The sequence below is a fragment of the Schistocerca cancellata genome, chromosome 7, assembly GCF_023864275.1.
Source record: "Schistocerca cancellata isolate TAMUIC-IGC-003103 chromosome 7, iqSchCanc2.1, whole genome shotgun sequence".
NCBI classification, from domain to species: Eukaryota; Metazoa; Arthropoda; class Insecta; order Orthoptera; family Acrididae; genus Schistocerca; species Schistocerca cancellata.
Genome location: NC_064632.1, coordinates 600,772,117 through 600,790,090, shown reverse-complemented (window position 1 = coordinate 600,790,090; position 17,974 = coordinate 600,772,117). Strand labels below are relative to the sequence as shown.

At 41.8% G+C, this 17,974-nt stretch overlaps 1 protein-coding gene across 2 annotated transcripts in view; it reads left to right on the top strand.

The window, feature by feature from the left end:
- Positions 1–17,974, top strand: part of LOC126092026 (uncharacterized) — a 489,900-nt gene that overhangs the window by 314,058 nt on the left and 157,868 nt on the right. For both annotated transcript variants that reach the window (XM_049907420.1, XM_049907421.1), the window contains 3 exons: positions 3,057–3,255; positions 15,160–15,230; positions 16,671–16,893. In XM_049907420.1, the coding sequence (XP_049763377.1) occupies positions 3,057–3,255; positions 15,160–15,230; positions 16,671–16,893 (493 nt within the window). The remainder of the gene's footprint in view (positions 1–3,056; positions 3,256–15,159; positions 15,231–16,670; positions 16,894–17,974) is intronic.

Here is a 17,974-nt window from a genome sequence, read left to right as displayed (position 1 = left end):
GCTGAAACGTGGTGGATGATGGATTTTGTGTTAGCAGAAGAGCCAACACCGTGTTACGAGTGGAGGCCGAAATGCACGCGTCTTAGCTCACGCTGGCTGGCGTGAGGAGGGAAGAACCATACAGTCGTGAGGTATGGAACATGACAAGGAATGAGATTTCAGAAAGCGGACGTCATTAGTTTCATACTTAGCTGTAATCCATTAATGATGAACGTCGCTCTTGACGGTACATGATTCACAATACTGTCTGTTCAGAATACATTCTTGAAGTAACTATAGTAACTGAATGTGGCGCCTTGCTAGGTCGTAGCAAATGACGTAGCTGAAGGCTAGGCTAAACTGTCGTCTCTGCAAATGAGAGCGTATGTAGGCAGTGAACCATCGCTAGCAAAGTCGGCTGTACAACTGGGGCAAGTGCTAGGAAGTGTCTCTAGACCTGCCGTGTGGCGGCGCTCGGTCTGCAATCACTGATAGTGGCGACACGCGGGTCCGACGTATACTAACGGACCGCGGCCTATTTAAAGGCTATCACCTAGCAAGTGTGGTGCCTGGCGGTGACACCACAGAAGCTACCAAGTGGCCTCTCTTCAATAAGGATGAAAACGAATTCTAAGCACTTTTCAAGTCCTAGGAGGTTCATAAAAAATTGCATCAAATCAAACGTTGAATGATTTTCATTTGTTAAAGTTAAAAAGTAAAAATACAACCAGTTATGGAAGTCAGAGGGCCTGCAACAACATTAACAGAGAATTCGTTTGGAGTCTGTTATTAAAATTCCCAATCTAAATTTATTTACCCGTATGCAAGATAGACTAAGAACTTTCTCAAGCATGCTACTGACAAGAAAAAATAAAAGAAAGAGACATATAGTACTGAAAAAAGTGAACATCTCTAAAGAATTTCAGAAAACGAATGATTTAGAGCTCATTTGCGACTTAAGGATTTTATGTTTTTCGACTGGTGTCTTAAGACGGTGGTATATACACTGAAGCACCAAAGACTCCGCTATAGGCATTAGTTTTCAAATATAGAGATATGTAAACATGCAGAATACGACGTTGCGGTCGGCAATGCCTATATCAGACAAAACGTGTCTGGCACAGTTGTCGGTTAGTGCTGCAAGAATGGCAAGTTGTTTAGATTTAAGCGAGTCTGAACGTGGTATTATTGTCGACGCACGAGCCATGGGACACAGCATCTCCGAGGTAGCGATGAAGTGGGGTTTTCCAGTACGACCATTTCACAAGTGCACTATCCACATCAGGAATATGGTAAAACATAAAATCTCCGACATCGCTGCGGTTGGAGAAAGATCCTGCAAGACCCGGAGCAGAGGCCACTGAAGAGAATCGTTCAGCGTGACAGAAATGCAACCCTTCCGTAAATTGCTGCAGATTTCAATGCTGGGCCATCAACAAGTGTCAGCGTGCAGACCATTCAACGAAACATCATCGGTATGGGCTTCCGAAGGCGAAAGTCCACTCGTGTTCCCTTGATGACTGCGCGACACAAAGCTTCACGCCTCGCCTGGACCCGTCAACACGGACATTGGACTGTTGATGACTGGACACATGTTGCCTGGTCGAGTCTCGTTCCAAATCTTATCTAGCAGATGGACGTGTACGGGTATGGAGACAATTTCGTGAATCCATGGACCCTTCATGTCAGCAGGGGACTGTTCATGCTGGTGGAGGCTCTGTAAGGGTGTGGGGAGTGTGCAGTTGAAGTGACATGGAACTCCTGATATGTCAACGTACGACTCTGACAGGTGACACGGAGAGTAAGCATCTTGTCTGATCACCTGCATCTATTGATTTCCGTTGTGCATTCCGACGGACTTGGGCAATTCCAAAAGGACAATGCGAGATCGCACACATTCAGCGTTGCTACAAAGAGGCTCCAGAACACTCTTCTGAATTTATACACTTCTGCCGGCCATCAAACTCCCCAGACATGAACATTATTGGGCATATCTGAAATGTCTTGCAATGTGCTGTTCACAAGAGATTTGCACTCCCTCATTCTCTTACGGACAGCCCTGCAGGAGTCATGGTGTTAGTTCCCTCCAGCACTACTTCAGACATTAGTCGAGTCCATGCCACGTCGTGTTGTGGCATTTTGCGTACTCGCGGGGGCCCTGCACGATATTAGGCAGGTGTACCAGTTTCTTTGTCTCTTCAGGTACTTAGCACAAAGCGGTCTCTTGTATAGATGTGTTAGTATCTCTGTCAGTGCGCTCATATCATCAATAGTCATCTGAGTCCTTAAAAGATCCCTACCCCATGAGAATCACTGATGTCTCCTCTGGTTGCTCGTTGCATTAACCTCTGTCGGATGCTAAAAGAGCGAAACGATTTGGAGCAACTTAAATTGTCATTATTACTATTCCTCTCAGTTTTATTAAGCTTGTTCTTCTACGTACACTTCACTTCACTTTGTGGTAGCTACTATGTCTTCCTGTTTTCAAGAATATATTATATAAGAAGTTAAATTGTTCATCTGTACTGATTTCTTGACAAATGCTACCCACAGGTTTCCCTATAAATTTACACAAAATAGTAATCAGTAACAATTTTGTTAATGTACTAGTTTTTTCTTCTATTATCTCCACAGAAATGAGCCTGATTACTGAGCAGCATCATTATACATACCATTAGGGGTATTGCCAAAGAAGCGATAACCATTACACGATTATGTTCTGTTCTTTCTGGAATACATTATTTTTGGGGGTGCATTAAGTTACCCATCGTTAACTCTTCGTACATATGCTCAGCCATTGATGATAATTTTTCATGTTTCCTATACGTTCTCGTTGTGTTGCCCCTTTGTTGAATGATTCTATTTTGAGCATGAGTTTCGGTAAGTCGTCAAGTAAGCAAACTTGTTACCCTTCACAGTCACCATGGTCAAAGTATTTAATACTTGTTGATAAACTACACAACGATGGCATGGAGTATGTGTATTAGCCTTCTGAGCCTCTGACTTTGAATTATGTGAAAATCAGATAACTTTTTATAATTATTTAGTTAGAAATCTTATTCGTTTCTTTTTTACAGGAAGAGAAACAAAATGTTTGGTCAAAATTATCTCCAAGAGTAATTCCCAATGAAACAGAACTGGGAATCACGGCAGAATTAGAAATTATGGGGTTAGTTGCTGGGAAAAACTATGAAATCCGAGTAATTCTCATTGATAAGGATGGTGGTAGTTACCAAACAGATGTGCCAGAAAGTGAAGCAAGAACTAAATGCATAGGTAAGTTTGAAGATAACAAATCGCCCTGCCTCCATACATTTTTTTGTTGTATCTCAGAAAATCTCAGGTTGAAGTGATGGAAATGCAGAGAAAACGATCATCAGGGTCAACAAGTCATCTGCGTAATATGGATATTCTGAAAAATAGCAAAAAAAATTTTGCTTAAGCTATTAAACAGAAACTGCTGGAAATGATCTTCGGTATTTGTGTTACAATGAGAAAGAGCACAGAAATGGTAAACCATATATATGTTTATAATCCACACGTCTCCTTACAACGTGAGGTCCGTTTTAACTGAGCCGGAAATATAGAAATATATATCCTACTGTCAATAGCAGAGCTGTGGTCGCTATTTAAGGCACAAACTTTGCAAAAAATGGTTCAAATGGCTCTGAGCACTATGGGACTTAACACCTATGGTCATCAGTCCCCTAGAACTTAGAACTACTTAAACCTAACTAACCTAAGGACAGCACATAACACCCAGCCATCACGAGGCAGAGAAAATCCCTGACCCCGCCGGGAATCGAACCCGGGAACCCGGGCGTGGGAAGCGAGAACGCTACCGCACGACCACGAGATGCGGGCAGGACAAACTTTGCATTTAATCTAATTTCGCAAATGTTAGCTTGATATGTCTGTGGTTAAAGATCTCACTATCCTTCAAGTTTGCCCATACTAGCAATAGGTACAATAGGGCAGGATGTGTCTCCCAGCAAAAATGGGTCAATCAACAGCGAAATTTATCGCTTGATTTTGACTCCTAAGAAGGTGTATGACGTAAGTACTCTATGCCTGCTGTTAACATAAGATGAAGCCGAGGAATCTGACGGTTGCCATTACTGATATCGTTCCATGTTTTAGGGCAACGTAGCAGCACTGTTCTCCACGTACTGGAAAGCTAATACTACAGTCTGGGTTCTGGACGGTTGTATGATCAGCGCATTTTTTTATCAGTCAACAGTGAAGTAGAGTGTGGGCGTGATGTACACGTCATACGTTGGAGGAAGAACGCTGGCGGTTGGGCACGCTGTTGCCACCTTCCGGCTGCGAAGTGGAGAACGCTGCTGGCAGTACCGAAGCTACGTGACTGAATGCAGTTGTCGTCTTTTGAACTGCGCCAACACTCACACGTTGCCATAGAGACGTGTACAAATTCACGTCAAGCCCACGTTAACTCCCTGGGGTCTTCTTCCACCATCCAGATAAGAGCTCAGACCAGATGCAGTGGAGAGATGTGGCTGTTGGAGCGTATGTGCTATGAATTTCGTGATGGTTGAAACGTTGGAGCTACACAGGTTTCACTTCCAGCAGTGACCTTGTATATGGTATTGGGTTGAAGTGTGCCAAGCCGTTGCAGGATTCTACACAGGATGACTATCCCAGAAGTGGACCAAATGTGTACACAACAAGTGTGAGGCAACAGTCTGAAGATATCTGTAATGAAAGCACGAGTGCAGCTCAGATAAGAAAGGAGGTTTCAGGAGCGCCATGCAAGGTTTTCAAATCCTGTCATCCTTTTCTGACGGTTCTGTGAATGCATGGCAAAAATAATTTGCATTCTAGTTTTCCCCATTTTGTGCAAAGCTGGGGTTCTATTCAAATGTCGAAGGGCCTCGGCAATAGTGACAACGTTGAAAGGAAAAAAGGGCTGCAGGTTTGAATTTGTGTTAAGGAGGGTATTGGAGTTAGGTAGTCCGTGCAACTGCGACAGTCAGAACGCTATGCTGGTATAATGGTTAGCACACCTGCCTTGTGTGCGGGAGACCTGAGTTGAAGTCCTGGCTGTGGCACAGATTTTATTCGTTGTTTAAGCTTCTGTCCTTATTGAAGGTAGAGCTGAGACTCATACGTCTCTGGAAAAACGTTATTCCATCTTTCTAGTTTCTTTTATCAATTAACTGCAAATTACTGCAGATGCATGTGCTTAGACCACTTTGCTGGCAGCAACTAGTGACCAGCCTCTTTTCCTTACTTTATTGTGGGCACAAAAATTCTGGTGACCTTTCTCAGAGAGTCTCTGTAGGCTTGGTTTCATTGAAGACGAGCAGCATATATTGTCATGCCTCTGATGGCAAATATTAAATAACCAGGTAACAAATGTCGCCTGTCCAAGTCATGGTACTATACGTTTACTTAAATTCCAGAGCAAGTTCTCTTATGTTAATGGAAGTGCACAAGAAGTGACCCTCCACAGTGACATAAAATGGTATTGCTTGCGGCTTATCAGATGGAAGCATGATTGTGTCCGCAGTCTCTTATCCAATGTGTGAGTGACTCGTACACTGTGAGCAATTTTCCTTTTTGTTTCTAAACTTCATAATTCTCTGCCGTATGCCCGTGGCATTACTGTCTAAATTCTCTTTAAAGTAATACCTAGAGAGTAATGCAGGCAATTCCTTGTCACGGACTGCCTGTATCATGGGTGGAGAACAATTTTCAACACTATTGTTGAGGCTGCTTTCGTAATGCGTTCATGAGCAAGTCATGTGCTGTCCACCCAAAAAGATTGGGAGGGGCATTGTATATTTCCTCTTTTACCCATGCTAAATATAATTTTCTGTCATTTTCAATGTATTTCCATTTTTTCTAGAGGCAGGTTACGTGGAGCCTGCAGGCAAGCTCGTTGTAAAAGTAATGTAACGCATAGATGATGTGAGTGGTGTTTTAAGGCGCGAAACGGGAGGTCATCAGTGCCCGTCCAAGTGACCACAATAGGATACCAATCTCACTCCCAGATTCGTTCAAGTCTTTCGAGCTCAGTAACAGAGCGAGAGGCACAGAATGCAGGGTTATATCAACAAGAGAGTATGTGGGATATAGTGAACCTACATTGTGACCAAAGATCATTTAGCAATATCGACATTTAGTTTTCTGTTAATGAAACAATGTCTAAGCTGGACATACGTGTCATATCGAGATTTCCACGATCCTTCCTTGTGCAAAAGAGCATTATTTTCTGCCTGTCAGCTGTTTTTTGTTGGATTGTGGTTCGACTAATGCTACTAGATTTATCAATCCGAGTCATAACTTCAGATTGGGAAATCATAAATGCGCTATAAACGAAAGTCGGTAGGCGTGTTTCTACATCTGAAAGATGGCGACTATTCAGATTTCAAGGCAGTCGCATAAGAATGCCACTAGTATCGCCACTATGAGGACGTAAATCAGGTTTGCTTTAAATACACATTGTAACGGTCGTAAGCGTTAGTTACCTTTGATATTAGATGTAGTGAGTTGATATAGGTCAAGAATGCGTTTAGGGCGACAAAAACGCCATTCTCAGCACCTCCCTGAGTTTGAACGAGGTCGCGTAATGGGGCTAGAAGACTTTGAATGTCCTTTTGGGATACTGCAGAAAGACTTGGCAGCAATGTAGGCCTAGCCGCTGTACGTTATTGCTCGCAGAGGTGGTCGAGAGAATGTACGGTCACAAGAAGATAGGGCCCCACTACCGAGAGGAAAGACCACCGTCTCCAGCTTACGGATCTGGCACATCGTACTGCATCTTCAGCAGCAATTTGAGCAGCAGTGGGCACCACGGTGACGCAATGAACTGTCACGAATCGGTTACTCCGAGGACAGCTGCAAGCGAATTGTTCTAAAGCTTGCATACCACTGACCCGCCATTTGCTACTCGACTGGCGTTGAGCGAGAGCTCATTGGAGGGCAGAGAGGAGTTCCGTTGTGTTTTCTGACGGAGGCGGGTTCTCCCTCGCTGTCAGTGATGGCTGTGTGTTTCGGAGTCCAGTTGAGCTCCTGCAGCCAAGCTGTCTGCGTGACAGGCACACTGGACCTACACCTGGAGTCACGGCCTGGGGCGCGACTTCGTGTGACAGTAGAAGCGTTCTCGTGACTATCCCACGCACCCTGCAAATCTCACGCCGATCTGGTTATTCTACGTGTTCTGCTGCCGTTCATGAACAGAATTCCAGGGGGTGTCTTCCAACAGGCTAACGCTCGTCCACATACTGCTGTTGTAACCCAACATGCCCTGGCCTCCTTGATCACCGGATCTGCCTGCAATCGACCACATACTGGATATCACTGAACTGGAACTCCAGCGTCATCCACAACCGGCATTAACCGTCCCTGTATTGGCCGGCCAAGTGCCACACGCGTGCAACTCCATTTCACAAACTGACATCCAGCACCTGTACAACGAAACCCTTCCACGTTTGCATGCTTGCATTCGGCATTCTGCCCGTTACGCCCGTTATTAATGTACCGCCACTTCAGATCTGCAATGTCATATCTCGAGCTTACGTTAATCTGTGGTCTTGCGATGTTAATCACTCAAGTTATGTCATCTAGACGTACGTATACCGGGAATTTCGTTACTGTACATAATTATTTCTTGGTGTTGTGACTTTTTTCCCTGTAGAAGCAACTGACCACCAGCGGAAGATATAAAAATGACGCTGCTTTTATTTCAAAATGATCGGTTTCGGACAATGTCGCCAATCTACATGCCAAGTTTACTTTCGTATAGTATATGACAGTCAACTGATAGTTCCGTTACGCAGGTGACTCTGTAACTACGATGTATGATTTCAAGTCCTCAGCTACAAGCAGTTGAAAATTACACTGTAAACCGATAAATGGCGCGTTACTTCTAATTTAAAATTCTCGCTAATGACAATTCTGTCGGGATATGTAAGTGTAAACAGTAGTAAGTGCCAAAAATAAAGCGGCCAGTAGCAGTAACGCGTGCAATATTCGCGGCAGGAAATTGGTTTTCAGGAACGATTTGCACGGATGTGAGGACAACGTTGATAAAGATCCACAATATACTCCTGAACACAAATGTGCTTAAAAAGTTGTTGCTAATGAGGTAAATGAGAACATCTATTTAGGCAAACAAACGGTATTAAATAGTGTCGCTCATCATTGTTTACGTAAGTTTGCGTGTCAGGATGTGGACCTAGACACGTTAAGGGCCACGCTTAACATTGTTCATGTGCTGCTGTGATGAGGTTACTAAAATTAGTTTTCTGTTATGCTGAATGATGGAGTAAGTTTTGAGGTTATTATAGCTTGTTATTGCTAAAATTGCTAACGCAAATGATAGTGTCAAACACTGCAACAGTTCGAAACTTTTAAATTTCTGTTTTTGAGAGATATCACAGTAACGTTGCATTAATTCGTCCAGCAACTAAACAGTGGAAAGTTAGTGGTAGCTCATCTCAAGTGCACTCAGTTTCCAAGTAAACAATGCTAAGTACCGACTGATGAATTTTTAAGAATAGAATTGTGGGCAGATTTATCATTTTAAACACATGTCGTTACTGTATATATGTTTTAAAACAATGCCTAATCTGAATAATAACTCACATTCCTTGTACTTGAAATGTCTTATTTATGCGATTTTATTCAAACCTTACTGCGCAATATCTCGAAATATCCAACATGTCCCTTGTCGTTCTTTAGCTTCACGACATTGCTCGAAACCAATAATTTTGAAATGAAAACAAAACATCTGAACAAAAGTCGTACAATATTTATTAAAGGAAAACACCGGCATTTGACTGTTTTATTGTTTATTAAAGTACATCCCGGGTTTCGACGCTTTTATGCCATTTTCAAGTATTTTACATTGCAAGTCCTGCAATATACGTTAAAGACATAAAATCATATATTTGAAAATGGCATAAAAGGCCGAAACTTGGATTGTACTCAAATAAACAGTGAACAGTCAATTGGGGGTGTGTTCCTCGGAAAAAACCATAAAACAGTGACAGACAGTCACAAAATACTTAGTGAAAGATTTGTGACACCATTTCGGTATAGTGGCCAGTACATGACGATGCCGTACGAACATAACAGCCACTTTAAGTGTCGTCGTCGGAAAGCGGCGAGTCTCATGACGGAAAACCGTGTTACTGTTAAATGTAAAAAAATTATGGTAATAATAATAGTAATAATAATAATAATCGGACTTATTATGAAAAGGATTGTTCCTACTCACCGAATAGCGGAGATGCTGAGTCGCAAGATGGCACAACATTACGACTGTCAAACAAAATTTTCAGCCAAACACGCCTTCAGCTGGCCTTGGCAGCCAGAGGCTTTCGTCATGTGTGTGTGTGTGTGTGTGTGTGTGTGTGTGTGTGTGTGTGAGTGTGTTGACTATTCTGATGAAGGCCTGTTTGGCCGAAAGCTTTGTTCGACAGTCTTTTTGTTGTGCCTATCTGTCACTCAGCATCTCCACTATACGGTGAGTAGAAATTATTCTTTTCACAACACTGTCATTATTCCATCCTGGATTTTCCATTGTTGGACTTGCTGAAAGACATAGACTGCAGGTTCGACTTACAAGAGTTGAAATGGTAGCGCGACAGTGTGTGATGACGCACGACCGTTGTGTCAGCGAACTTACAACTTCTGACCTATTTAGAAGCCAAGAGATAAACAAAATAATTTTGACGAAATGGTTCCAATAATATTATTATTCGACACAAAACCCAAGTTACAGGAATAGTACAACCTTAACTTACTGATATTCGAAGAATAGAAGGGATAAGGAGATTCATTTCTATCATTTTAACAAAATAAACATCGGCAGTTACATAGATAATTAAGAAACAGGGATGAAGCTAATATACTTAGATGTAATTTTATCTCTAATATCGCTGAAACTAAATGTTTTGCTAGACAGCGCACTCAAATGGCGGAAACGAAGTCATAGTGCAACGAATCATAGTACACGTGTGACTTAACCCACTTCACTGTGACCGGTCAACGTACAAGTATACAACTCAGTAGCCACTGGAACTGTAATATGGTGTAGTTTTGCTAAAGGAGTTCTTATTACAGAATAATAACGGTTTCTTGAAAGCAGTTCAACGTATGAACACTGTTGGAGTAAAAGATTGTGTTATGGCTTACTCGTGTCTCCGGCCCATTCCCACTCCCGCCATTGTCAACAAGAAACCTGAGAAAAACTGTGACCAGGACTTTCAGACTTTATCAGTTTACTTGATTGAACAGTCACAGATCATTTCACAATAAATTCAAGTGAAATGAATACCCCTAGCTGCATACAGGCGTTGATATAAGCCAACGGGGACAGTTGAAAACGTGTGCTCCGACCGGAACTTGAACCCGGGATCTCCTGCTTACATAGCAGACAGGGTGTTACAAAAAGGAATCGCCAAACTTTCGGGAAACATTCCTCACACACAAAGAAAGAAAATATGTTATGTGGACATGTGTCCGGAAACGCTTACTTTCCATGTTAGAGCACATTTTATTACTTCTCTTCAAATCACATTAATCATGGAATGGAAACACACAGCAACAGCACGTACCAGCGTGACTTCAAACACTTTGTTACAGGAAATGTTCAAAATGTCCTCCGTTAGCGAGGATACATGCATCCACCCTCCGTCGCATGGCATCCCTGATGCGCTGATGCAGCACTGGAGAATGGCGCATTGTATCACAGCCGTCCACAATACGAGCACGAAGAGTCTCTACATTTGGTACCGGGGTTGCGAAGACAAGACCTTTCAAATGCCCCCATAAATGAAAGTCAAGAGGGTTGAGGTCAGGAGAGCGTGGAGGCCATGGAATTGGTCTGCCTCTACCAATCCATCGGTCACCGAATCTGTTGTTGAGAAGCGTACGAACACTTCGACTAAAATGCGCAGGAGCTCCATCGTGCATGAACCACATGTTGTGTCGTACTTGTAAAGGCACATGTTTTAGCAGCACAGGTAGAGTATCCCGTATGAAATCATGATAACGTGCTCCATTGAGAGTAGGTGGAAGAACATGGGGCCCAATCAAGACATCACCAAAAATACCTACCCAAACGTTCACAGAAAATCTGTGTTGATGACATGATTGCACAGTTGCGTGCGGATTCTCGTCAGCCCACACATGTTGATTGTGAAAATTTACAATTTGATCACGTTGGAATGAAGCCTCATCCGTAAAGAGAACATTTGCACTGAAATGGGGATTGACACATTGTTGGATGAACCATTCGCAGAAGTGTACCTGTGGCGGCCAATCAGCTGCTGATAGTGCCTGCACACGCTGTACATGGTACGGAAACAACTGCTTCTACCGAGCGAGGTGGCGCAGTGGTTACACACTGGACTCGCATTCGGGAGGACGACGGTTCAATCCCGCGTCCGGCCATCCTGATTTAGGTTTTCCGTGATTTCCCTAAATCGCTCCAGGCAAATGCCGGGATGGTTCCTTTCAAAGGGCACGGCCGACTTCCTTCCCCGTCCTTCCCTAATCCGATGAGACCGATGACCTCGCTGTCTGGTCTCCTTCCCCACAACCAACCAACCAACCAACTGCTTCTCCCGTAGCACTCTCCATACAGTGACGTGGTCAAGGTTACCTAGTACAGCAGCAACTTCTCTGACGCTGACATTAAGGTTATCTTCAACTGCACGAAGAATGGCCTCGTCCATTGCAGGTGTCCTCGTCGTTCTAGGTCTTTCCCAGTCGCGAGTCATAGGCTGGAATGTTCTGTGCTCCCTAAGACGCCGATCAATTGCTTCGAACGTCTTCCTATCGGGACACCTTCGTTCTGGAAATCTGTCTCGATACAAACGTACCGCGCCACGGCTATTGCCCCGTGCTAATCCATACATCAAATGGGCATCTGCCAACTCCGCATTTGTAAACATTGCACTGAATGCAAAACCACGTTCGTGATGAACACTAACCTGTTGCTGCTACGTACTGATGTGCTTGATGCTAGTACTGTAGAGCAATGAGTCGCATGTCAACACGAGCACCGGTCAACATTACCTTACTTGAATTGGGCCAACTGGCGGTGAATCGAGGAAGTACAGTACATACTGACGAAACTAAAATTAGCTCTAACATGGAAATTAAGCGTTTCCGGACACATGTCCACATAACATATTTTCTTTATTTGTGTGTGAGGACTGTTTCCTGAAAGTTTGGCCGTACCTTTTTGTAACATCCTGTATATATGAAAATGCTATCTGTTCTTTTGGACATGTCCGAAAGAACAGATACCATCTTCATATGCATAAATTCAAGTAGTTAAATTTCTTCTTATCAACGACTACTCAGTTTCATATATATTCGCAACTGCGTATCACGATCTCCACATGAGATATTACAGGTGATACGATAAAACATTATGACCACTGCCCACTGCGACTTTGGATGCCGCCTGGTGGCAAATGGCGAGATCCATTGACATAAGTGACTTTGAAAAAGTGCAGATGATTATTAAGCAGCGCCTGAGAATAAGTATCCCGAAAACGGCGAAGCTGGTCGAGTGTCCACGCGCTACTCCCGTGAGCATCTACTGATAGAGGTAGGACGACAGTGAGAATACCACAAGGCGCTAAATGGTTGGACGTCCACGACTCTTCACAGAATGTGGGGTTCGGAGGCTTGTCTGCTCTGTACAGTGTGATGCACGGCGGTCTGCGGCATCTCTGCACAATGCTGCTGCACGCACAAGTGTTCCGGAGCACATTGTTGTTAATCGAACGTCGTTGAGCATGCAGCTGCACAGCAGATCATCCGTACGTGTTCACATGTTGACCCAACGGCATCGTCAATTACTACTGCAGTGATTACGGGACCATCGGGATTCGACCGTCGATCAGTGGAAACGTGTCGGCCGTTCCGGTGAATGATGTTTTTACTACACTAGTTCGCCGATCGTCTCTCCCCAAACCCCGTCATCGAGGTGAACGGCGGCTCGAGAAACGCAGCGCGCCACTGGCGCACGCTGGTGGGAGCGGGATTATACTGTGGGTGACATTCTGCGGCGCCTGCATGGGAACTGTGGTGGTGATGGAGGACACGCCGGCAGCTGCCAACCACCCCGCATCACTTCACGCTTGATGCCATCCTCCCGACGGCGACGTCATATTTCGGCTATATAACTGTCGGTGTCTCGGAACCAGAGGAGCATTATAGTGAACTCAAGTTGATGTCTGGGCGACCAAATTGATCTGATGTAAATCCTATGGAACGCAGAGGGGTCACTATCGGGCGCCATCACGGTGTACGCAAATCAGTGGCCCGTTATTTATGAGAATTACATTCAATGCCACATACTTCCCCAAACCTGCTCACAAAATTTCGGAACCCTGGTATGCAGAATCAGCGATATATTTCGTTCAAAATACGGACGAACAAGATATTAAGCAGGTGGTCATAATATTTTGGTACATCAGAGTATTTTACACTGATAGCCAAAATGCATTTATGATAAATTGTTTGTTCCTAAGAGCGCAGATTTTGACAAGTTTGAATGATAGTGAACTAGACGTATTAGTCATGGTTGAAAATTATAGCCCGAATACTTCACGGAAGAATGGAAAAAACTGGTAGAAGCCGACCTCGCGGAAGATCAGGTTGGATTCCGGAGAAATTTGGAAGCACACAAGGTAGCACTGACCCTACGACGTCTCTTAGGAGATAATTTAGGGGTTGCGTTGTTTGGGGGAAGGAGACCAGACAGCGAGGTCATCGGCCTCATCGGATTAGGGAAGGATGGGGAAGGAAGTCGGCCGTGCCCTTTCAAAGGAACCATCCCGGCATTTTGCCTGGAGCGATTTAGGGAAATCACGGAAAACCTAAATCTGGATGGCCGGACGCGGGATTGAACCGTCGTCCTCCCGAATGCGAGTCCAGTGTGCTAACCACTGCGCCACCTCGCTCGGTTTTTGCTTTATCGATAGCAAAATAACATGATGGCAGAAGTACAGAGAATATTAAATGTAGATTGGCAGTGACAAGAGTAGAGCCTCTGTTTGTTAACGTCGACTGTAAATTAAAATGTTTGAAAGTCTTTCAGGTAGGTACTTGCCTGGAGTGTCGCCATATATGGAAGTGAAACATGAACGATAAACAGTTTAGACAAGAAGAGAATAGAGGTTTTTTGAAATGTAGTGCTACAGAAGAACATTGTATACTAGGTGGGCAGATCGTTTAAGTAATGAGAAGGTAATGAGCAGGATTGCGGAGAAAAGAAATTTGTGGCACAACTTGACCAAAAGAAAGGATCGGTTGATAAGTGTTAAGGTGTCACCAGTTTAATGTTGGAGGATGGTGAGGGTTTAAAAATCTTACAGGAAGATCAAGAGATGAATACAGTAAACACATTCACAAGGATGTAGGGCCTAGCAGTTATTGGGAGATGAAGAGACTTGCGCAAGATAGAGAATCATGGACAGACGCATCAAATTCGTACGGTGTCGTAATGCCCTTTACAGCAGTTTTTGCGATACCCTATTCTTTTGCTTCCAACAGATGTTCACTTATTTATATGTGGTGCATTATAATAGATTTAATTCCAACTGTACTTTCCCTAATGTCGTAATTTCCCGAAGTTAAAACAGTCTGTGCCTAGTGTTTCAAAATATGCAAAATAACGTAACGCTCTAGTCACAATGTTCCGTCTATCGTATGTAGCATGCTCACTAAGGAACTAGCCAAATTAGTCCTCTAGTACCGCAAGTCCTTCTCTATCCGGAACTTTAATGAGCCTTTCGGAACTGAAATAATTTACTCTTTGCTACATTTCCACAATAAATCTCATATTTAATCCTTCGCTATAGGAGCAATGTCCTATTGGTTCGCACCATTTAATTTAGTGAAACATATGTTTCTGTAAGTTTCCTCAGTTCGCTATTTGACAGTAGGTGTTTCTGTGATCTGTTTCGCTGTAGTGGTGTACTAATGAACAATTACCAGTATTAGAATTTTAACATTTTAGTCATGTTTATTTTTCGAAATAAACCAGTTTCATGTTTGTTATCAATCGTGCTAAAAGTGACTAGTAACAGCAAATTTGATGTTTCATTCAACGTCAGTAATTTTCATGATAAAGACTAAAAGAAAGTTCACGTGTTTTTATTTTATTATGTATTTTTACTCCTTTCATAGATCCAGTTCAAGGAGACTACAAATTTGCAGTAAGCGATGTAGATGACACTAGTGTTCTCCTGGAGTGGTCTGTGAGTATGCAGCTAAAAGCTACTGAATAAGCAATAACTTGTTTAGTAGGTTGTAAGATTTATATTTGAATAAATAACTGTTGCAATTCGAAGTTAAATGTATCTGGAAACTTCTGACAGATTTGTCTATTAGAATTTACGAAACAAGTGATAATATTTTTCTTTGTTTTATTTCTTTTCGTCTCCTTAAAAGCAATATGTAGGCAGGGAGTTTTATCTTGCAAACATATTTAGCTACTTGGAAGATTTATAGTTTTATATTCTCCTTAATACTGGTAACTTTCATTTCATAAACAAATACAAAACTGCTTGGGATATTATGCATTGACAGATGGATAGGTGCACACACACACACACATACACACACACACACACACACACACACACACACACACACACAAACAAACAAAATTAAATGAATGTAGTTGAGTGAAATCCAGGTTTTCCCTATTTCTGTGTAGTAATAAAAGTTATAACAATGACTCGATCCATCTGTGGATCAGTTTCACAAGCATAGTCGACCATCATAGCATTACAGTTTAACAAAAAAGAATACACAATTAATTAAATAATGCATTTAGATATTTACATGTCTATGTTGACAAGTATGGCGCTGGTAGCTGCCTACGATTTTATAGTATGATTCATCTCATCATTTACCTGAAGTAATGTTAGGTAAACACAGGAACCACAGTCAGACCGGACTGATGAGAGTTAATGCTTCCACTCTCCTGGACACAACATCAGTCCGTTAAAGGTGGAACAATATGAAGCTCTTTGTAACTAGGGTATGGTGCTTGCTTGCACATTCTTCCAAAGAAATTATTTGACATGTAAAAAAGTTATTATTACAGTACTGTCCATCCGTTCCACAACGTCAATCACATCAACATGATGACCATAATGTTTGGTTCACATTTTCTGTACCACAACTTCCCATTTGCTCGCTGTAAGAACTTCAGTAGTGAATCAAGTCTTAAGCTTAGAAAAAGGAGTGAATGATTGTATTACATATTGCCAATTTTTGGTATTACATTTTCATGAAACATTAAAACATTACAGTATAAAGCGTGTTGTGGTATGACAGTAGTGTTTTATCATCGTTTACTTCCATTACAGTTTTTTGCAAACACCAACTCTGTAATTAATTCAAGTATTTCTTGAGTTTGCGATTTATCATACTTTTCCTCCCAATGTAGCTTTCACAGCGAACAGCTTCATCCATTTTCTGTATTTAATGGTTTTATCGTGCATTCAGAAGATCAGACGCCATTTTCTATTCTCATAATTGAAGTGTACTTCTTCTTGGTCTAACATCGTTAGGTCTTCAAATTCTGTTGTCCTTTACAGTATCGTGTTTTTGTGCATGTTATGAGATGTGAGAAACGTTATGAATGCCTGGTATTACATCTTACTGAGAAATGTTATTTCTTTGAACAGTATGAACATGATAAGACTTCAATAACTTGTGAAATATTGGACTTCGAGCTGTCTGTTCTCTGTGGAAGCGAGAATCTTAAATTTCTCATAACAGAGAAAAACGATCTCTTCAGACTGTCAGGTATTATGCCTGACATGACCTACAATTTCCAACTGACTGGTAAAACTATGACCGGTAATAGGACTCTACCTAGAGAGATTGAAGTTCACACACTAACTGCTGGTAAGTATAATGCCACTTTGTTTCATCTGTGTGTTTTGGAAAACTGTAAGGCTTTGTTATGTCAAACAGTAAGAACTGGTGTATGGTTAGCTAACATACGTATGTGAGAGGGAATAAGAGAAGGGAGGTGTAAAGCTCCTATTTGAGGGCCCCATGAGAAAGAGAACTACTTATGAAACTCACAGTTCCAGGTCTAACTTCCAGTCCATCATGCTTAGTTAATCCTGTGGGGATTTCAAAACGGTGTACAAACTGCATAATAGCGAAAATGTATTCATACAGATTTTAAATAGAAATTAATAACACCAAAACTTAAATGAAATCACTATGTTCATACAATACCTTAAATAAAACGTAAACAAAAAAACCTAAGTGCAAGGTAAAAAGAACAGTGTGTTAAGTGTTGTAACTTCCCACCTCTTGATATGGTATTAAGACTAGTACATTCTGTGTACATAAGTGGATGTTCTCACTCACAGTACATATTTAGAATACTTATATATTTTTCAAGATAGTGAACTTTATATAAATAAATTAATATCAAATTTAAGATAGTGACTATATTGTTCTTTTATAGATGAAGTCGTTGTGAAGCATTATTACAACTTCAGCTCTTCTGTCAGTTTTTGTGACTGATACAAATGCTTACTTTAGGAAAACGTTTTCTTTTCCAACTGAAGTATAGTAAAATACTATCTTATTCAATATTAATGTGTAAATTGACTCAGCTCAACTACAATTGAACAATTCGTGCACTCGGACTGTACTGTCACGGACTTGAACCACTGGACTACTGGAGTGTAAAAATTTAGTGGCTTTTTTATTTTATTTATTTATTTACCCATATTTATTCATTTAGATACAATTGATATCACCGTTAGTAATTCTGAAAACAACTTTTGCCGTGGGGATTGATATTTTAAAAAATATATACTTTTTATTTTATATAAATATATAAGGAGAAAACAAATTGAAACTTGAGAGACTGAGAGGATATGTGATGTTATTTCAGTGATTATAAGTGCGAGCAAAACTTACATTGAAATTGTTAGTATGAGCCCACTTACCTTGTTCCCTCAGT